General features: G+C 39.5%; 1 protein-coding gene across 1 annotated transcript in view; it reads left to right on the forward strand.

The window, feature by feature from the left end:
- LOC105545124 (cytochrome b-c1 complex subunit 2, mitochondrial) overlaps positions 1 to 21758 on the forward strand; it is a 31562-nt gene extending 9804 nt beyond the window's left edge. The window contains exons 5-14 of the mRNA XM_011987908.1: positions 521 to 577; positions 824 to 948; positions 3461 to 3558; positions 6690 to 6747; positions 9577 to 9672; positions 9975 to 10174; positions 11935 to 12015; positions 14245 to 14321; positions 18656 to 18809; positions 21487 to 21758. Coding sequence (XP_011843298.1) covers positions 521 to 577; positions 824 to 948; positions 3461 to 3558; positions 6690 to 6747; positions 9577 to 9672; positions 9975 to 10174; positions 11935 to 12015; positions 14245 to 14321; positions 18656 to 18809; positions 21487 to 21570 — 1030 coding nt within the window. The 3' untranslated portion in view covers positions 21571 to 21758. The remainder of the gene's footprint in view (positions 1 to 520; positions 578 to 823; positions 949 to 3460; positions 3559 to 6689; positions 6748 to 9576; positions 9673 to 9974; positions 10175 to 11934; positions 12016 to 14244; positions 14322 to 18655; positions 18810 to 21486) is intronic.
- The last annotated feature ends 229 nt before the right edge of the window (positions 21759 to 21987 follow it).

Raw genomic sequence — 21987 nt, forward strand, 5'->3', positions numbered from 1 at the left:
CCCAGCCCAAATTTATCATTTTCTTAAGTGTGCAGTTAAGTGGCATTTAGCAACCATCACCAACATTCATCTCCAGAACTTTCCTATCTTCTCCCACCTGAAACTCCAACTCCTGTTAAACAATGGCTGCTCATTCTCCCCTCCCCTCAGCCTCTGGCAACTGCCATTCTCTTTTCAGTCTCTACAAATTTGACTACTCCAGTTACCTCATAAGTAGAATCATACAATATTTGTCCCTTTGTGACTGGCTTATTATGCTTAGCATAACGTCCTCAGGGTTCATCTGTATTGTAACATGTGACCAGATTTCACTTATTTTAGGGTGGAATTATTTGCTGGTTTTTTAAAAATTTTTAAATTTTAGTTGATGAGTATGTGGAGTTTTGTTGTATTATCGTTCACACCTTTTATACTTCAGAAATTTTCTTTCCAAAGGAATTGGTTGATACAACAGAAGATTATAAGGGAAAGCTTACTATCCTGATTCAGATGATTTACTGTAGTTTATTTTCCAATTCAGTGTGACCGCAACAAGGGAAACCATGGCTTACACTGTGGAATGCCTGCGGGGTGATGTGTAAGTACCTGTGTGTGTTTAGGACTTCTGCTTTGAAAGAAATGCTAAACTGCTCACTTCTGGTCTTTGTAATGCATCCTTATGACCTCTGACTTCCATTTTGGATTATTATTCATAAACCGCTCATAAACACTGTGCTTACCACAAGGCCTAAAGTTTCACATTGAGAGCGTTATAGCTATGTACAATCTCAAATGTTAGTTTTACGTTTTTGACTCGTAATTCTTATCTCGATGTCTTCTGTAGTGATATTCTAATGGAGTTCCTGCTCAATGTCACCACGGCACCAGAATTTCGTCGTTGGGAAGTAGCTGACCTTCAGCCTCAGCTAAAGATTGACAAAGCTGTGGCCTTTCAGAATCCGCAGACTCGTAAGTACATTTCCAGATCACATTTGTTTTTAAGATACTGGGTTTTTTTAGAAGATCAATTTATAGAAGAAAAAAAAATGCTGTCAAAATTTATTTTTTTATTTTTATTTATTTATTTTTTTGAGACAGAGTCTCACTCTGTCACCCAGGCTGGAGTGCGGTGGCACAATTTTGACTCACTGCAACTTCCGCCTCGTGGGTTCAAACAATTCTTCTGCCTCAGCCTCCCGAGCAGCTGGAATTATAGGTGTGCACCACCACACCTGACTACGTTTTTGTATTTTTAGTAGAAACAGGATTTTGCCATGTCGGTCAGGCTGGAGTTCAGTCTTGAATTCCTGGCCTCAAGTGATCCACTCATCTCAGCCTCCCAAAGTGCTGGGGTTACGAGTGTGAGCCACCATGCCTGGACAAATGTTTTACTACTTGAATTTGAAAATACATTTTTCAAAAATTTGTTATTTAGGTATGTTATTCTTTTGTTTCTAAACATTTATAATCATTTTTCATATTTGATGGTAAGTAAATTGTAGGATCCTAGAAGTTTTTCCTGTTTCCTTCCCAATGTTTTGTTTTTGTTTGTTTGTTTTTGAGACAAGGTGTTGCTTGTTGCCCAGACTGGAGTGCAGTGGCACGATCTCACTGCAGCCTGAACCTTCTGGACTCAGGTGATCCTCAGGTGATCCTTCTGGACCTCAGCCTCCTGAGTAGCTGGGACTACAGGCACACACCACCACACCCTGCTAATTTTTTTTTTTTTTTTTAAATAGAGATGAGGTCTCACTGTATTGCCCAGGCTGGTCTTGAACTCCTGGGCTGAAGTGATCCTCCCACCTCAGCTTCCCAAAGTGCTGGGTTTACAGGCATGAGCCACTGTGCCTGACCCCCAATGATTTTTAAGAGTTGTTTTGCTTACACCAAATTCTGCACCAGTGTATTGCTGCTGCTGTTATTGCTTACTGTTGTATTGCTATTATTGTTTAGCCATCTGCTCTTTATTGAGTCTTTCCAAAGTAAGTAACTTAATTTTTTTAAGTAGGAATCTTTTTTGCATTCATATTTTATGTTTATACAATGTCTGATTATATAATCTTGACAAGTACAACTGGTAATACAAGTCTATAAACAAGTGCCGCTGACTCCTGGGAGTCATTCAACTTCTGGTGGCAGCAGAAATGTGCAGGTAGAGCAGAAATAGGTCAACTCAGTGGCTCAGCATGGGACAGGCTCCACATGCTGGCCTGGAGACTGATGTTATTTCATGGTGATGCTTGGTGTCACAGAGGAGCGTGATCTGTGTTGCTCAGGATTTCTACTGAAGAAATAGATAGAACAGTACAATTTTAGAAAAGATGACCTGTGTGTCCAGAGTGGCTTCTTCCCCACTGGCGGCAGTGAGACACCAGCCTGCATCTGTTCTGTCTGAACAGTTACTGTGTGGTCTCCTGGCTGGTTTCTGCCTCCAGGTTTACATCTTGAGTCCATCTCCCACACGGCCATTACAGCGACCTTCTGACATGAAAGTAAGCCTTCTTATTAGCTGTGGGATAAAGTCTAAACAGCATATACGTATATGGCCTTGCATGATCTTACCAGCCCACTTCTCTTACTTCATGCTCTACCCTCTTCTCCTCCCAGCTGCAATTCCCATTTGAATCAAATTATTGTTATACTTTATGCCTTTGTTTTGTCTGCTTCCTACGCCTAAATTGCTGTTCCCAAATGATTTCCCCTGGGAAACACCAGCTCATTCTGTAAGATGGATCCCACATATGACTTGTATTAATTGTTTTCTAATTCCTACTGCCCTTCCCTTGTACCTCTATTGCACTTTTGACACACTGCTGACATGGCACCCATAATACTTTATTTCACAGGTTTTCCTCTTAAAATTTGAGGGCAGGCCTTGTATGTTCCACATCTCTGTATTTCTAGCATCTAGCGCGGTGCCTCTCATAGGGAAGTTGCCAGGTAATGAGCAACTGAAGGAAACACTGCAGGCAAAAAGGCATTGAAGCAAGAAAGCAGGGAAAGCACCAAGCACCACGGAGGAATAAGTCCCAGTGGAAGCTCACATTGGTCCCCTGAAAGCTACCTGACAACCTCCTTATTACCTAGAGAGGAAACCTAGAAGTAAGTAAAATTCAGATTAAATGACTTGTGCTAGGTCACATGGCAAGATGACAGCAAAACCATAACTAGATGGGGACTTCCTGAAACCCAGGCCAATATACCTTCCCAGTGATACCAGCGAGGTTAAAGTTAGAAAAGTGGTTTAGGTGGACTCCAGTATATAGAAGCTGCTGCTATGTAATCTCTTTTTTTCCTTAGTACATTCTACTGACAGAAACTGGCAGTTACTAGAGGTTAAATAATAATAATTTTAAGTCCTCTTAACATATGAATGCCAGAAGATGACCAAATTTGTATAGGCTTGTTGCTTTCTAGGTTTTAAAAACGTTGTCTTTACTGAAAGTGCATTTCCCTAAATGCTTCTTCACTTATCTCACAGATGTCATTGAAAATTTGCATGCAGCAGCTTACCGGAATGCCTTGGCTAATCCCTTGTACTGTCCTGACTATAGGATTGGAAAAGTGACATCAGAGGAGGTACCAATAAAACATATTTTGAAATGTACTTGTTTTTCACATTAAATTGAACATCTACCATTTCAGGTTTGTTGGTTAATTTTTCTTTTTATCTTCTAACTTTAAGAAATTCAACGTGCTTGCTTTTTCATCTGCCTGCTTTTTAACTAAAATTTTATCTGAGCAATTCTTGTATATCCTTTAAGAAATGTTTTCATAAAAAAAAAAAGAAATGTTTTCATGACTAAAGGGACATGATCATTAAAAAGTAAAATCAAGCAAAATGAAGGAAAAGAAAACATCTCACATACCTAAAGGCACTCAATGTTAATACCTGGTATATTTTCTTCTAAACCCTTTTCTGTGTGTATGTATCTTTTTTGTTTGTTTGTTTTAAATATGGGGTCTCGCTGTGTTGCCTAGGCTGGTCTTGAACTCTTAGGCTGAAGCAGTCCTCCTGCCTCTGCCTCTCAAAGTGCTGGGATTACAGGCATGAGCCATTGCACCCAGCCTGTGTATCTTTTTTAAACAGTATTTAAATGTTTAAGTAGCATAATAGGGGCTGGGCCCAGTGGTTCACCCCTGTAATCTCAGCACTTTGGGAGGCCGAGGTAGAATGATCATTTGAGGCCAGGAGTTCAAGACTAGCCTGAGCAACACTGCAAGACCCTGTCTCTAAAAAAAAAAAAAAAAATGTGTGTATACGTACATATATATAAAATAGGTCCTTTGACTAAAACTCTTTGGTCTTTCTGAATTCATAAATAAGACTTGAGCCCACTTCCTTAGCTCCGGTTCCATCCTTGCTCGCTCATTCACGTTCTTTGGCGCACCAGCCTCCCTTTGCTGGCTATTGGGGTTTGTCACATGCCACAGCCATATGTGCATCTTAGAACTTTGTTTCCAAAATATGAAACATTGAATGCTAAATCTACAAGTATAGGTATGTGCATATAATCTTCATTTCCTATTCCTACCACCCAGACCCAAAAACAAATTTTACCAAAGACATTAAGAGAAAAATTTGGAATTATCAACACCTTCAAAGTATATCTGACTCAAAAATTTAAGGTTTTTATTCTCGTTTCATTCCTAGTTAGCTGTTACAGAAAACTAAACTGTATCCCTTCTCTTTTTGACTTATCAATTAATAATTTGATGTCTTCCATTCATATGACACTTTTATTTAGAAATTTTAACTTATATCATCCAACTTGAACAGGCAGCAGTTTTTCATAAGATTGGACTCTAATGTTTTGAAATTTTTTAGAAATCAAATTCACCCTCATGAGGATGTGTCATTAAGATAGGTAAAAGAGTAGACATATGAAAGGTTTATCCACAAGGATAGCTATTATAATATTGTTTTATAATTGTGAAAAATTAGAAACAAGTTAATATCCAGCATTAGGGAACTAGTTAAATAACTTATAGAATGGAACAGTATTCAACCATTCAAAAATACTAGTTAATACGTAAAACTTCACAGCGTATTGTCACATAAAGGCAATTTACGAATTAGGACATCCCAAAAGGTCCCATTTTTTTTTAACAAAAGGTATGTATGTATGCATTATAGACAAATACCAAGATGTTAACTGTGATAACTTGGTTATCTCAAAGTTAATAGTATTTTTTAAATGTGTCCCTAGGCTAAAGGAAACTCTAAAGAAATTGGCGCTAGAATACTTTGAGCAATGGCAGCATCAATAGAAAAACATCAATAGAAAAAGAGTATGACTTTCCAAGGTGACTCTATAGATATAGACACCATTCATTGTAGGGCACGGATTATGATAAATTGATTAAAAGTTCAGTTTCATTACTTTAGCCCAGTGATTCTCAAACGTTATCACTTTCCTTCCTGAGGAGCCTTTCCAGCCCTTTTTTTCTAAACCTCTTACTTTTAATGCCACAGATACAGTTTATGTATCGTATATTTGTACTTTATACATAAAAGTAGTGAGTTTTTTTTTCTTAGTTACCCCAAACCAATTTTCACCCATCTGGAAGGGATAGCATTTCTGTTGAAAGTACATGTTTTAGCCCTACTTTTGTATATTAAGCCTAACGTGATAGTATAAACCAGTGATTAGCAAGTCTCGCCAATCTTCAGATCGCCTGAGTGGTTGATTGGATGGATGGGTAGTTGGTTGGTTTTAAATAAGAATTCTAGGATTCCACATTTAATATTTTGTATCAGTCTATAGAGTAAGTCCCAAGAATGGGGGACAGTGACTGTTTTTGTTTTTCAAGCTCTCTGAGTAATTCTGTGATCATACAGTTTGGACACCCTGGTATAGACAATGACTTCATGGTCAGAAAAGCTTTGTAGAGATTGGCTTCAAAGATGGATGAGAAGGGTGTTGTGGTAAAACTCTGTTAGCCCTGTTATAGAATGTTAATAGTGCTCCATTACTACCTATATAAACACAAAAGAAACCTGATACACTACGTAAGCTACATAATAATAAAAATTATAGTCCATTTTTTCAAGTTTAGGCCAGTGTATGCTCTAATTTCTTTTTGTTTCTTTTTTTTTTTTTTTTTTTTTGAGACAAGAGTCTTGCTCTGTCGCCCAGGCTAGAGTGCAGTGGCACGATCTCAGCTCACTGCAACCTCTGCCTCCTGGGTTCAAACAATTCTCGTACCTCAGACCACCCAAGCAGCTGGGATTACAGGCATACACCACCACGCCTGGCTCATTTTTGCGTTTTTAGTAGAGTCAGAATTTCAGGGTGTTGCCTGGGCTGGTCTCAAATTCGTGGCCTCAAATGATCTGCCAGCCTTGGCCTCCCAGAGTGCTGGGATTACAGGCATGAGCTACTGCACCCAGCCTCTTTTTATTCCTTTTATAAATAACAGCTTTATTGAGATGTAATTCACCATACTATACAACCTATTTAAAGTGTACACAGTTCAGTGGTTTTCATTATATTCACAGAGTTGTGCAACCATGACCACAGTTAGGTTGTAGTTCTTTTAAGCAATGGTTTTTATAATAAAATCCCAGGGTAATTAACTTCAGTACCATGTAGTTTATTACAGCAGCTTATAAGGCTAAGTATTTTCTTCCAAACTGTACATTTATGTTTTTACAGCTTTTTATATTTATGCTAATATAACCTAATAAGTGTTTTTAACTTCCCCAGTTACATTACTTCGTTCAGAACCATTTCACAAGTGCAAGAATGGCTTTGATTGGACTTGGTAAGTTGAGTATTGCCTGCCTATCAGTTTGCTTCCTTAAGAGCAATTCCTTAAACTAATTATGTGAACACAGGATTGAACAAAATTTGAAAACTTCAGCCTTCTATTTATGTCAGACAGGCAATATATCATAGGATTTTAATTGGTAGTCATTTGTTTCGGAAAGCAGAATCCAGCATTTAAATTTGTAAACCTCTGGCTTTAAATTCTTTACAGTATTTGTAAAACCTGTGACAAAGGTGAATTTCTCAAAGCAAAGAGCTTTTACAGACTGTTTTTTTTAAAGGAAGTACAGCTTCCTAGAAAAACAGGCAAAGGGCATGAGCAGACAGTTCATGGGAGAAATATGTTTGTGTAAGTGTAGCCAACTATCTTTGTTTTAAATGATCAGCCTCACTAATAATTAAGAAAATTTTAATCTGTGATATTGGCAAAATTAAAAGATTGACACTGCCCAGAATTAACCAGAGTGTAGAGAAATAGGCACTCTCACAGATTGTTAGTAGGAATATAAACTAGTACATTTTGGGAGATCTTTTTGAATATATCTGTTAAAATTCTAGGCTGGGCATGGTGGCTCATGCCTGTAATCCTAGCACTTCGGGAGACTGAGATGGGCAGATCACCTGAGGTCAGGAGTTCAAGACCAGCCTAGCCAACCTGGTGAAACCCCATCTCTACTAAAAATACAAAAATTAGTCAGGCACGGTGATTCAAGCCTGTAATCCCAGCTATTCGGGGGGCTGAGGAGGAGAATCGCTTGAACCCGGGAGGCAGTGATTGCAGTGAGCCGAGATCATGCCACTGCACTCCAGCATGGGCGACAAAGCGAGATTCTGTCTCAAAAAAATAAAATTCTAAATGTTTATACTCGTAGACCCAGTGACTTTTAAGAATTTGTCTTACAGAAACATTAGGTCAAGTTTACAAAATAGTTGCATGAGAATATCATTTGTAATATTTTTTGTTTTGTTTTGCAAATAACAGCTTAAGATATTATTTACATGCCATAAAATTCACCCTGTTGAAGTGTGTAGTTCTGTGGTTTTTAATAAATTAGCTATTACCACTACCTAATTTCAGGGTGTGTTCATCATCCCCCACAAAAGCCCCATACCCATTAGCAGTCACTCCCCATTCTCATCTTCCCCCCTGCCTGTGGCATCGCCTAATCTACTCTTTTTTTTTTTTTTTTTTAAGAGATGGAGGTCTCATTCTGTTGCCCAAGCTGGAGCACAGTGGCACAATTATAGCTCACTTGAACTCCTAGGCTCAGGTGATCCTCCGACCTCAGCCTCCTAAGTAGCAATAATCTATTTTGTCTCTATAGATTTGACTGTTCTGGACATTTCATATAAATGGAGTCATATAGTACGTGGCCTTTTGTAACTGGCTTTTCTTACTTAGTATAATGTTTTCAAGGTCCATCCATATTGGAGCATGTGTCAGTGTCTCATTCCCTTTTATGGCTCAAGAATGCTCCATTACCACATTTTGTTTCTTCATTCATTGGCATTTGGGTTGTTTCCACCTTTTGGCTGTCGTAAATATAAACATTCATGTGTACGTTTTTCTTAGGACACCTGTTTTTAATTCTTTTGGTTATGTCTAAGATTAGAATTGCCAGGACATATGGTAACTCTGTTTAACCATTTGGGGAACTGCCAGACTGTTTTCCAAAGAAGCTGCACCATTGTACATTCCCACCAGTAATGCACAAAGGTTTCAATTTCTCCACATCCTTACCAACACTTATTGTCTGTCTTTCTGACTATGACCATCCTACTGGGTGGGAAGTGGTCATTGTGATTTTGGTTTGTTTTTCCCTAATGACAAATGACATTGAACATATTTTCATGTGCTTTTTGTCCATTTGTATAACTTATTTTTTTTTTTGGTTTTTTGAGACAGAGGCTTTCTCTGTCGCCCAGACTGGAGTGCAATGGCGCAATCTTAGCTCACTGCCACCTCCACTTCCCAGGTTCAAGCAATTCTCTGGCCTCAGCCTCCCGAGTACCTGGGATTACAGGTGCACGCCACCATTCCTGGCTAATTTTTGTAATTTTAGTAGAGATGGGGTTTCACCATGTTGGCTGGGCTGGTCTCGAACTCCTGAGCTCAGGTGATCCACCTGCCTCGGCTTCCCAAACTATTGGGATTACAGGTGTGAGCCCCCGTGCCCAGTCAACTTTGGAGAAATGTCTATTCAAGTCTTGCCCATTTTTTAATTGGGGTTTTTTTTTTTTTAATTGTTGAGTTGTAAAGGTTCTTTATATATTTTGGATACTCAAGCTGTTAGCAGATATATTATCTGCAAATATTTTCCTGCATTTCATGGGTCCTCTTTTTACTTTCTTGATATAGTGTTCTTTATGGACAACGCAATGTTGTTTTAAGAGCTATTAGAAACATGCTAACGTCCATCAGGAGGGGACTGATCAAATAAATGGCGGTACAGCCATAGAAAGGGATTCTTTATAACCATTAAATATTTGATGTCGACTAAACACTTAGAAATTTTTAAATTATGAAAGATCAGTTAGAAACAATATCAGCAGAATAATACCATTTTAGAAATAAATTGAGGGTAATATTAACTACACAGAAAAAAATTCTAGAGGAATAGTAATACTAAGTATATAGTAAATAGTTTAGTAATAGTAAACTATAGTAAGCTGGGTATCTCTGGGAGAGTGGCATTATGGCAAAAAGACTTATTTCTGTAATGTTCGGATTTTACAATCGTATTTTTAAAACAAAGAAAAAATATTTTACGATTGTGTTTTAGTAATTCTGGTTCTAGCTTTGTTTTTGCTTTTGTTGAAACAGGTGTGAGTCATCCTGTTCTAAAGCAAGTTGCTGAACAGTTTCTCAACATGAGGGGTGGGTTTGGTTTATCTGGTGTGAAGGCCAAATACCGTGGAGGTAAGCATTTCCTTCTATTAGGGTTAATTTATCAGAAGGGCATTTCCCCACTAGAATAGCATGTTGAGGTGGAATAGGCCTGAATATTTACTATTCAACAGTCTCGGCATAGAATTGGATGACTTGGATGTTGTATTTTAAGCATATGTTTTGTGTGTGTGTGGGGACAGGATGGTATGGGGAAAGCACCGAGCCACAGAAAAGACTTGTGGGTTAATACTGTATTGTAGGAAATAGTGAAGAATGAAACCAATGGTGAACAAGCCATTTTCTTCTTCCCTCTATCCTTAACCTGGCCTCAGGTGAAATCCGAGAACAGAATGGAGACAGTCTTGTCCATGCTGCTCTTGTAGCAGAAAGTGCTGTCGCGGGAAGTGCAGAGGCAAATGTGTTTAGTGTTCTTCAGCATGTCCTCGGTGCTGGGCCACATGTCAAGAGGGGCAGCAACACCACCAGCCATCTGCACCAGGCTGTTGCCAAGGCGACTCAGCAGCCATTTGATGTGAGTCTGAACAGTTGGTATCTCTCCTTTTGCTTTCAAAGGCTCAGTATTTAAGATGTAATTCTGATAATCTACTCTTAAAAAGTAAGACAAACACACAGAAAATCTTTGTACAATTGAAGAGATAGCCAGGCTTGATTTTAGTATATTTGAGGGTCTATCAAAAACTCACTGGCTTTTCTACTTTGTCTATTACTTGTCATTAGTCATATAGAAAGAGGAATTTACTGCTTAGAAATAAAGGAAATCTACATATCTGTTCCCTTTAGAATAAAGTTGTAGATATTAAACTTTCCCCTGGATTCTAACTAGTCTTTTTTTCTAGATTTTCTTCTGTCCCCTTCTGTTCTTGTGGCTACTTCCTGAATCTCACGATTCTTTGTTTTCCAACCAAGTGGACAAGATGAACACCAAGAAATTGTTTACAGACTCACTCCTTCAGCTTGAGATTAAATTTAAAAAGAAAAATGAGAGGCTGGGCACAGTGGCCACGACTAAAATCCCAGCACTTTGAGAGGCTGAGGTGGGCGGATCACTTGAGGTCAGGAGTTCGAGACCAGCCTGGCCAACATGGTGAAACCCCCATCTCTCCTAATCCAATGAAGTAATTTAATAGAAATTCCTAGTTCAGAACTTGGCCAGAAATTTGGAGTATAAATAGGACGGCCTCAGAATTACAATTAAAGAAATTGAAGTCCAAGCCAGCTGCGGTGGGTCACGCCTATAATCCCAGCACTTTGGGAGGCTGAGACGGGCGGATCACGAGGTCAGGAGATCGAGACCATCCTGGCTAACACAGTGAAACCCCGTCTCTACTAAAAATACAAAAATTAGCTGGGCGTGGTGGCGCACGCCTGTAGTCCCAGCTACTTGGGAGGCTGAGGCAGAAGAATCACTTGAACCCAGAAGGCGGAGGTTTCAGTGAGCCGAGATTGTGCCACTGCACTCCAGCCTGGGCGACAGAGCAAGACTCTGTCTCAAAAAATAGGAAAAAAAAAAAAAGAAATTGAAGTCCATTCTTATGCTTTACATAGACTGAGCCAATGGTTCTCCAAGTTTAATGTACATAAGAGTCACCTGGAACACTTGTTAAAAATCTGGGCTCCCAGGCTACATCCACAGGGACCTGAGTCAGTAAGTCCATTTCAGGAATCTGAAAGTCTGTATTTTTAATAGGAACTCAGGTAATTTTTATATAAATGGTCTACATAAACACTGTAAATTGGGTTCACCCTAGAGAGCTAAAAGCTCTGCTCAAACTAGATAGCAATATCCCTGTTATTCAGAGGCTAAACTCTTGATACCTTGGACATCTGGATAATGACCACTAAGCAGAAATTTTTCTCTTAACTTTTTGACTTGAGTGTATAAGAGAAATAAAAGTAAATTGGTGAAAAAGTCCCTACCAGCAGCAGAGAGAAGAAACCAGGTCTGCCTAATGCTAAAGCCCATCTGTATTATAATAATAATGTTTGTGGATTAGTGTTTGCATTAACCTTTAATCATCTAAAGAGGGTTAGAAAATACCCAGCATAAAGGAAAGGGAGCAGTCATTTTAGAAATATTTAAATGAAAAAACAAAGCCGTGATAGTTCTGAAAGATACAGAATACTTTAGTTCTCGACAGAACTGATTAAGTAAAATATTAATCTATTTTGTTTATACTGTGAAGGTCCAGGTTTTTTCTAGGCAAACTTAAAGAAATCGTGCCCTGTTTTACCTGGCAGAGTATCATACAGTAAAGTCTCATTATCTTTCAGGTTTCCGCATTTAATGCCAGTTACTCAGATTCTGGACTCTTCGGGATTTATACTATTTCCCAGGCCACAGCTGCTGGAGATGTAAGTTGCATACTCACCAAACTTCTTTCATGAACAAGTTATTTTCCCCCGCTGGCCATGAACATGTTTCCAGTTAAAATATGGAGTGTTTGAATGCAATGCAATGACTTATCAGAGCTCTGTATAGTATGATATCATTGAAGCATTATCTGCTATAGGGAAATTTACACATGTATACTAATGCTTCCAGGAAAGAGGAGAGAATTGCCTACTTGAAATTTTAGTTCTGGTTGGACAAGTTGCATTGAGTTGGCTCTGAAACATCTAAATTGAGAACCCAGGAGAGGGGAAGGCCAAGATGTTTATTTGCAAGTCTTCAGTATAGAGATTGTGTAGAAATCAGGGATATGTATGAATGATTGTAGGAAAAGAAAACTAAAGCTCAGTTTCTGGGAAAGAACATCATTTAAGAAGCAAGTGGCTAAGAAAAATGGCCCAGGTAAACAGAAAGAAAAAAAAGCTGTTATATTTGAAGGCTAGGAAAGAGAGAATGTTGAACACCGTTTTGACCCACAGTGAAATAACATTCATTACCACTGAGAAGTCTGGTATTTTCAGCAAACTAGGACATCATGGGTGATCTTAACAGTTTTGACTAGAGTAGTGGAAACTGGCTAAAATGTGTAGTGATTAAGGAATGAATGACAAGTAAGAAATGAGAGGTTGGTGTGGGCTAGTGGAGCTTAGACATTCAAGGAGCAGGCTGTTTTAGGAGAGTTTACACAGATTAAGTTGAAAGAGACATTCATACTGAACAAAAAGATCAGAGCAGATAGCGGAGACAGAAAATTATAAATGGCTCAAGTCTGAGAAAGGAATACATGGGATCCAGCACACAAGGGGACTGTTTAGCCTTATAGACAGGCTAATATTGGAAGATATTGGGAATATGGGGAAGTAACGCCTCAGTGAGACAGGAGGCTAAGTCATGTTTTGACAGAGAAGGGAGGAAAGTTTAAAGAAAGTAGTGAAGTTTGGGACAAATAGTGAGGTACACAAAAAGTGGGTATTCGCTGTAGTATAGGTGCATCCTTGAAATCAGCGACCACAAATTCACAGTACAGTGAGTCAGCACTGTCATGTAATTTTTCCTCCGTTGCATTCACAAGCCTAATGGAGAAATGGAGGAGTTAGGTATTAGGTTGGAACCGTTGCATTCACAAGCCTAATGGAGAAATGGAGGAGTTAGGTTGGAATCCTGCAAAGTGGGCAGGTCAGAAGTATGAAGATATGGCAACGGAGCTAGGAGCATTGGAGCATTGGCAAGAGTGATTAAAAGGATGATTCAGGGATCTAGGCTCAATAGAGAAGTGAAGCCAGAGGGGGCCTGATAAATTGAAAGACTGGACAAGTCAAGGAACTAGAAATCTTGATAAAGTGGAAGAATAAGGATAGTGAAATTAAAGACTGAGGTCGGGGTCTTAGAATTGAGGACTTCAGAGGTATGCAAATCTAGGCTATGATCAGGTCTGGGGTGTGGCTATGAAAATGGGCAGCAAAAATGAAGGGGAAACAGAGGTCCTAGAATTTAGGTGATGAGAGGGAAAAATAAGTAGCAGACTCAGCCAGCATTGGGATGGAGAAAATCATGGCCAGATTTATTTATTTATTCAACAAATATTTACCAAGTACCCACATCCCTGGAACTTTATTCTTTCTTTCTTTTTTAAATACCATGCAAGGATTCAGATTCCTTCTTGACTCTCGCTTTCAAGTATGGACAAGCCTTACAAATTGGCTGTGTATGGATTATTACTCGCTTCTTAGTGAATAGTAAGAGATAGCAGTATTAATGGCATGACACTGCAAGAGTCTGGAGAAGTTTTAAAGGTGCTTATTCTTTATGGGTGATTAGAAATCCATGTGTTTGGCCGGGTGTGGTGGCTCACACCTATAATCCCAACACTTTGGGAAGTTGAGGTGGAAGGATTACTTGAGCCCACACATCTCTACAAAAAAAAACTAAAACATTAGCCAGGCCTGGTAGCATGCACCTGTAGTCCCAGCTTCTTGGGAGGCTGGGGCAGAAGGATTGTGTACAAACAGCTGCCTTATGAACATAGGAAGAATAAGGAACCCATAGTGATGACAGCATTCCACGTGGACACTGTGCTGTTTGTCTGGAACTAACCTTCCATCTGTGTTTTTGCCTCAGTAAAGAAGCATGTCAGTGCTGCAGGAGACTCTGGTACTGACCACAGATGACCAACTTTTACTTATCTGTCCTAGGTAATCAAGGCTGCGTATAATCAAGTCAAAACAATAGCTCAAGGAAACCTTTCCAACACAGATGTCCAAGTGGCCAAGTAAGTCTCAGTATTAACTATGTTTTATGTTTTTGTTATTTGAAAGTTGTATTCTCTTCAGATTATAACAATATTACAGTATATGCTCATAAGGACTGAGAAGCACAAAAAGCATAAAAAGAGAAACATCCCCATATCCTACCACCTAAAGATACAATTGTTAACATTTTGACCAGGCACAGTGGCTCACGCCTATAATCCCAGCACTTGCGGAGGCCAAGGCAGGTGGTTCATTTGAGACCAGGAGTTTGAGACCAGTCTGGGCAACATAGCAAGACCTTGTCTCCACAAAAATTAGAGAATAATTGTTAACATTTTTCTTAGTTTATTGATCACACATTTTTAAACATAATTGTTAATATTGTATGGATAGATGCTGCTTGACTTACACTGGGGTTACATCCTGAGAAATCCATAAATCAAAAACGCATTTAATACCCTGATAAACCAGTCATATAGCCAAACAATCATAAGTTAAACCATTATAAGTTAGGACCATCTGTATACTTTTTTATCCTATTTAAATAGCATCCTTATTATAGAAGTTTGAAAATTACAAATAAAAGACAAAAATAATCTGATTCCCTACCAATGATTCTATGTTTTCATTGATTCAAATTACTAAAAATTTAAACAATATTCATTGGTGTGTCAAAATACACTTGTGCATTTTCTGCAGTTATAAAGATATCTTTGGGCTTAAAATATTTTTGTATTTCATATTACTTTCTTGGTGTAGATTCCCAACTGAGTTAAGAGTTATAAACATAACGAAAGGCTCCATGTTAGAGTGCGTGTATGTGTGTATATTTAAATAATGCATTTGCCCAGGTGCAGTTGCTCATACCTGTAATCCCAGGACTTTGGGAGGCTAGGGCAGGAGGATCGCTTGAGGCCAGGAGTTCAGCCAGCCTGGGTAATGTGGTAAGACCCTGTCTTTACAAAAAGATATTTAAAACTAGCCAGGTGTGTTGGTGTGTGCCTGTAGCCCCAGCAACTCAGGAGGCTGAGGAAGGAGCATTGCTTGAGCCCAGGAGTTTGAGGTTGCAGTGAACTAAGATCATGCCATTGCACTCCAGCCTGGGCAACAGAGCAAGACCCTGTCTCTTTAAAAAAAAAAAAAAAAAAAAGGTATATATTTCTAAGTCACAAATCTAAAGAGATTGTACCAGTTTCTAATCACACCACCAGTATATAAGAGTACCTATTCTACAATAGTTTCTTTCTTCATTACTGATTTATACCCAAAACAGATCTGATTTTGTTTTGTTTTATAAGAAAGACTAAAATATTTGTCTGCTTTTTGGCAATTTTTAAATCCCCACTGTCCAGACTGAAAGTGTTAACAACACTCCTAATTCATTAGTAGTTCGAGGGTTTCTCTAAAAGACTTGGGACAAAGTTGGAAATCAATCTGCATTTTCATACAGCAGTTTAAGACATTTAAGTTTGACTCCATCTACTTAAGACAATTCAAAATGTGAATTTTGCAACTCCAGTGATTGTTATGATCATTTAGTATTGCCCACAGGGGAAACATGACAGGGTGAATTACAACCCAGGATGGAACAACTTTTTAGTCATTTCTGTTCCCATTAGTATTGTTAAGTTTTGTTATGCTGAGCACACTACAAAATTGCATCTTTTGTATAAGTACAACACAATTTATTAAATATTGTATATATAAAACCAAGAATCAATAGGATGCAGGGCTGCTTGACTGTACCAAAAACAAAGCATGATGAGAATACATTGAAACACTGGATTTACTTAAGAAAAAACTAAGTTTTTCAAATTAATTTATTTAAGAGAAGGTATTTTCTTAGTAAGTGTAACACAGTTCTTATAAGATATGGTGATAAGTAGAAAGTAGAATTTTGATTATTAATGTCAAGATATGTTTTCTGCCATTTTGATGGAGTTGATACTTTTTCTTGTAAGGTTCTTAGTCTTCCTATAGTGAAAGAGAGAAAGTGAGGTGTCATTGCTGAAGGTACACACTAATAACCTCTTGGTAGTTTATTGCAGGTAAAATCATTTTTTAACTAAGCTGACAAAGTGGTAAAATTGTAGCATTAAATTGTAATTATGTTTAAATGGAAGTCTTGCTATAGCATGTTAAAGGATGATACTTTGAGGTTTAAATATCGACTGTCTTATCAAACACTATGTCTATAAGTAATAAGTTTCTGGGAGAATTGTGAATTGGATTTTGTTTTATTTCAAGTGGATGCTTTTGTGCCCATATTTAAGCTGCTGTTGCTTACAAGACCTGTACTGCCCTTCCCCACCTGCCTTTTCAATCATACCTTGTGCTCACTGAGACAAATCTCAGCAAGAGGCAGGAGTTGCTTCACTAATCAAAACCTCACGTTAAAATAGTTTTACCTAGATCCAAGTTCTAGTCCAAAATCAAAAAGCAATCTCTGGAGTTTATTCAGTATAGTTTTGTACTGACAGCTTTGCAAATAGTAATGTATACAGTACAGTACTTGGTGAACTGAAGAAATAGAATGGAGGCCATTAGCACTGTAAGTTGTTAGTTTGCCTGTTTACCAAAAACACGTTGAAGAGTTTTGGGGCGCATACCTTAAAATTGCCCTGTTTCACTGCATAAGAGGAACTGGCTTGACTCTACTTCACCCTTGGTGGAAACTAACAGGCCCTAAAAGAGGCAGCAACAGCTGAAGTGGATACTGCAGAAATAAACAGACAGCAGAAGCTCTTTCAGACACCCCCGAAACCTGCCAAAACTCACAGGTAATACAAGTGAAATGGTAGCATAAGAAGAAAATAAACATGAGAATCTTCAAACTGTAAGCATTGAAAGATATCCTCCATCCAAGAAGAGAACCCAGTTCATACAAGGAAAAGGCAAAAAGGAAAAGGTCAAGACTGTGACGTTTATGACACTGTGACCCCAGCCGTGGGCCAGGTGGAGTTGTCTGTGGTGACACCCCGGTTTGACCGAAGGGTCTTCAAGATCCCTGGTCTGCACACTCTAGCAGCCAGAAGGTAGGTTTATAATACACACTGTCCCCAACTTGCCATAGATCACCTTACAATTTTTCAACTTGGCTACAGAGCAAAACCATCGCAATTTCAGCTTCCAGTCATGGGTCACATAACGATGCGGATACGTTATGAGAAATGTGGTGTTAGGTGGTTTCATCACTGTGTGAACCTCATGGTGTACTTACACAAATGTAGATGGTATAGCCTACTATACACATAGGTCTGTGTTATAGTCTGTTGCTCCTAGGCTACAAACCTGTACAGCATGCACTATATACTGAATACTGTAGGCAGTTATAACACAATGGTAAGTATTTGTGCATCTAAACATAGGAAAGGTACAGTAAAAATAAAGCACAAAAGATTAAAAAAAAAATATGCCATTATAGGACATTTACCATGAATGGAGCTGGCAGGACCGAAAACTCCTGCTTTCAAGTGAGTCAGTGAGTGAGTGGTGAGTAAATGGGACGGCCTAGGACATTACTGTGCACTGCTGTAGACGCTAAACACTGTAAACATATGCTACGTGAAATTTATTTTTTTTAAATTGCACTACAGCATTATGTTGTCACTAAGTAATAGGAATCTTTCAGCTCCCTAATAATCTTATGGGACCCCATTATATATGTGGTCCATCATTGACCAAAAATGTCATTATGTAGTACATGACTATACTTGAATTTGATCTTTTCCTAGGCTAGTGATATGCAGTACATGAGATAATCAATACTTTCTTATAAAATGGGCTTACGTTAGATGACTTTTGCCCAACCGCAGGCTATTGTAAGTGTTCTGAGCACATATGAGGTAGGCTGGGCCAAGCTATGATGTTCGATACGTTAGGTGTATTAAATGCACTTTTGACAGCCATCTCAGTGGATGGCAACCCTCTCACTGACAGCAGAGACATCTTCCTCACTGTGCCAGGGGGCAGGAAGAGCATGCTGCGACTGGCCAGTGACGTGCAGAGGACCCACATTGCACAACCGGATCCAGAGGCCTTGGGAAGCATTAGGGAGCTCTCCAGCTGTCTCACTCAAATCTGTAGCAGTGTATGGAGGCCAAAGTGGGCCCTCAATTGGACACTTCGGCAACCCTGACGAGACTTCTTCCCTCCAGACTTACTGTTTTAGTGTCAGGTTCCAGAGAAGGGAGCGCCGTTCTTCTTGGGGAATTCAGGATGAGGGAGACATGCTATTACTATATCGATTAAATAAAGCTTTGATGTTCACAGCCCCTTGCCACCACCCAGAAAAAAAAAATAATTGCCTTGCTCTGTAGCTCTGTAAAACTGACTTCTGCCTTTTATTGGACAGGAACAAGCTGAAAGCTGGATACCTAATGTCAGTGGAGTCGTCTGAGCGTTTCCTGGAAGAAGTTGGGTCGCAGGCTCTAGTTGCTGGTTCTTACGTGCCACCATCCACAGTCCTTCAGCAGATTGATTCAGTGGCTAACGCTGATATCATAAATGTAAGTAAATGAAAACGTATGATTTAACAACATAGAACTTAATGATCCAGTTTCAGAAGGATGCATAAGCGTCCTCAGGCAGTATATGTTATTCTCATGTTTGGTGCCCATCTACTTAATATGGAGGCAGGAGGGCCCATTCCCATAAGATCTGCAACAAGCTTCCTTGTCAGCTCGAGTTTATGTATCTTCGTCCTTCAAATAAACTACCATTAGGTTAAACTCTGCTGTCAGTGAGAGCGCTGCCGTCCACTGAGATGGCAGTCAGAAGTGCATTTAATACATCTGATGTATCAAATATCAGGTTAAACTAATGGTAGTTTATAATACGGGCTTATGTTAGATGACTAGAGGTAAAGAAGAGTCAAATATTGGCAGTTTCATGTCATCCAACCTAAATAGTGAAGTTTGCTATTTTTCCTCTTCAAGTATTTCACCATCCAGCATCTTAAGATTTTCTTTACTATTCTAAGCCTAGGACATTGTCCTGTTTTTGCAATTTTTTTTTTCACATATATTATTGTTCCCTACAAGATTGAGCTGTTTTGGCCGGGCGCGGTGGCTCAAGCCTGTAATCCCAGCACTTTGGGAGGCCGAGACGGGCGGATCACGAGGTCAGGAGATCGAGACCATCCTGGCTAACACGGTGAAACCCCGTCTTTACTAAAAAATACAAAAAACTAGCCGGGCGAGGTGGCGGGCGCCTGTAGTCCCAGCTACTCGGGAGGCTGAGGCAGGAGAATAGCGTAAACCTGGGAGGCGGAGCTTGTAGTGAGCTGAGATCTGGCCACTGCACTCCAGCCTGGGCCACAGAGCGAGACTCTGTCTCAAAAAAAAAAAAAGATTGAGCTGTTTTGAGGGCAAGGACTATGTCATGTACTTCTTTGTGTTCCCTACTGTGCCTAACAAGCACATGACTTACAGAATTAATCCAAACTAAGTGGGTTTTCCCCGTTTTCTACATTAAACTTACCAACTCGCCTTCTGTTGTACATGTCTCAGCCATCTTCTCACCAACAGGTCTACTTTGTATAGGGACAGTGGGGATAAGAAAAAATAAAAAACAAAAAACCAAGCTGGGTGCAGTGGCTCATGCCTGTAATCCCAGCACTTTAGAAGGCTGAGGTGGGCAGATTGCTTGAGCCCAGGAGTTCAACACCAGACTGGGCAATGTAGCAAAACCCCGTCTCTACAAAAAAGTACAAAAATTAGCTAGGCGTGGTGGCATGCGCCTATAGTCCCAGCTACTTAGGAGGCTGAGGTCAGAAGGTGGCTTGAGCCTGGAACGCAGAGGTTACAGTGAGCCAAGATCATGCCACTGTACTCCAGGCTGGGCAACAGAGTGAGACCTTGTCTCAAATAAAAAAAGAGACAAGGCTATTTTAAGAAAGTAACCCTGACTTGATTTCACTTGGCCCCTAATCATCATCATTTCATACTTTTTTTTTTTTTTTTTTCTTTTTTTGAGACGGAGTCTCGCTCTGTTGTCTAGGCTGGAGGGAGTGCAGTGGCGCTATCTCAGCTCACTGCAACCTCCGCCTCCCGGGTTCATGCCATATTCCTGCCTCAGCCTCCCGAGTAGCTGGGACTACAGGTGCCCGCCACCACGCCCAGCTAATTTTTTGTATTTTTAGTAGAGATGGGGTTTCACCGTGTTAGCCAGGATGTGCTCGATCTCCTGACCTCCTCGCCTGCCTCGGCCGCCCAAAGTGCTGGGATTACAGGCGTGAGCCACCGCACCTGACTCATTTCTTACTCTTCTAAATGACTGTCCTTATCTTATATCCCATCATTATGTGCATCCCAACTGCTTCCACCACCACCTCTCCTTCATAGTGATAAGATAAGCTGGCCTGAGAATATGGGGGCTGCTGCTCCACCTATACCTGACTCATGATACTACACTTAACCAGTCTTTGAACTTGGAAGTAGTGGCATAAAGAATCCTCTAGGGTATAAAGTTTTACTTTTAAGTTAACAATCATTGTATTTTTATTGACCCAGACTATTTGCCCTTGTAATACAGAAACAGGAAAGTATATCCCTGCCTGAAGCCACACTACTCTATTTGAGAGTGTCAGTGATGTTTTCCTTATCTCTCTTTTAACAGCTACCCTCTTACCAGAGCATTGCTCTTGCTTGGTTCATTACACATACAATGGAACATTCAGAGGAACAGCTAAGCTTTTCCCACACTGTCACAAATTAAAGCACCAGCCATCTCCTAGTTAATTTTCACAACAGCTATTATAGTAATTGCTGGCTTAGAATGTCCTATCCAAGGCCGGGTTGGTGGCTCATACCTGTGATCCCAGCACTTTGGAAGGTCGAGGTGGGTGGATCACTTGAGGCTAGGAGTTCGAGACCAGCCTGCCCAACATGGCGAAATCTGGTCTCTACTAAAAATACAAAAATTAGCTGGGCATGGTGGTGCATGCCCGTAATCCCAACTCCTTGGGAGGCTGAGGCAGAAAATTGCTTGAACCTGGGAGGCGGAGGCTGCAGTGAGCCAAGATCGCACCACTGCACTCCATGCTGGGTGACAGAGCAAGACTCCATCTCAAAAAAAAAAAAAGAATGTCCTATCCATAAATTCTTAAAATGACAATAAGTTCACCTGCTTGATGACATATATTTTTATTTTTGTTAACTTTGTCTTTTGTTTGTTTCTTTAAAGGCTGCAAAGAAGTTTGTTTCTGGCCAGAAGTCGATGGCAGCAAGTGGAAATTTGGGACATACACCTTTTGTTGATGAGCTGTAATACTGATGCACACATTACGGGAGAGAGCTGAACATTCTCTCAGCCCAGAGCAGCAAACACATGAAAGTCAGAAATCTCTAATATAACATTTGTCTTTTTTCCAGTGAGATAAAATAAGGCATAAATGCAGGTAATTATTCTCAGCTGACCTAAAGTCAATAAAACATTCTGCTTAGGTGTTTTTCTTACGTTTTTCTCAATGAGTTAATCAACAAGTATTTATTATGTGCTGATATTTTTGTTTTAGATGCTTTAAAGGAGACAGGAATATAATTATTGAGCATAGAAGCATTAGAAACTATTAAAATTAAGGCTAAGTGGCTATCAGTATAAATAGTGCCAGGTTACTATTGGTGGCTTCTCAGATGAAAGCAAGTTCAAAATTTGTCATTTTGGGTATCAATAGCTAAATGGTCT

This window comes from Mandrillus leucophaeus, unplaced genomic scaffold (assembly GCF_000951045.1).
Source record: "Mandrillus leucophaeus isolate KB7577 unplaced genomic scaffold, Mleu.le_1.0 Scaffold32, whole genome shotgun sequence".
Classification (NCBI taxonomy): domain Eukaryota; kingdom Metazoa; phylum Chordata; class Mammalia; order Primates; family Cercopithecidae; genus Mandrillus; species Mandrillus leucophaeus.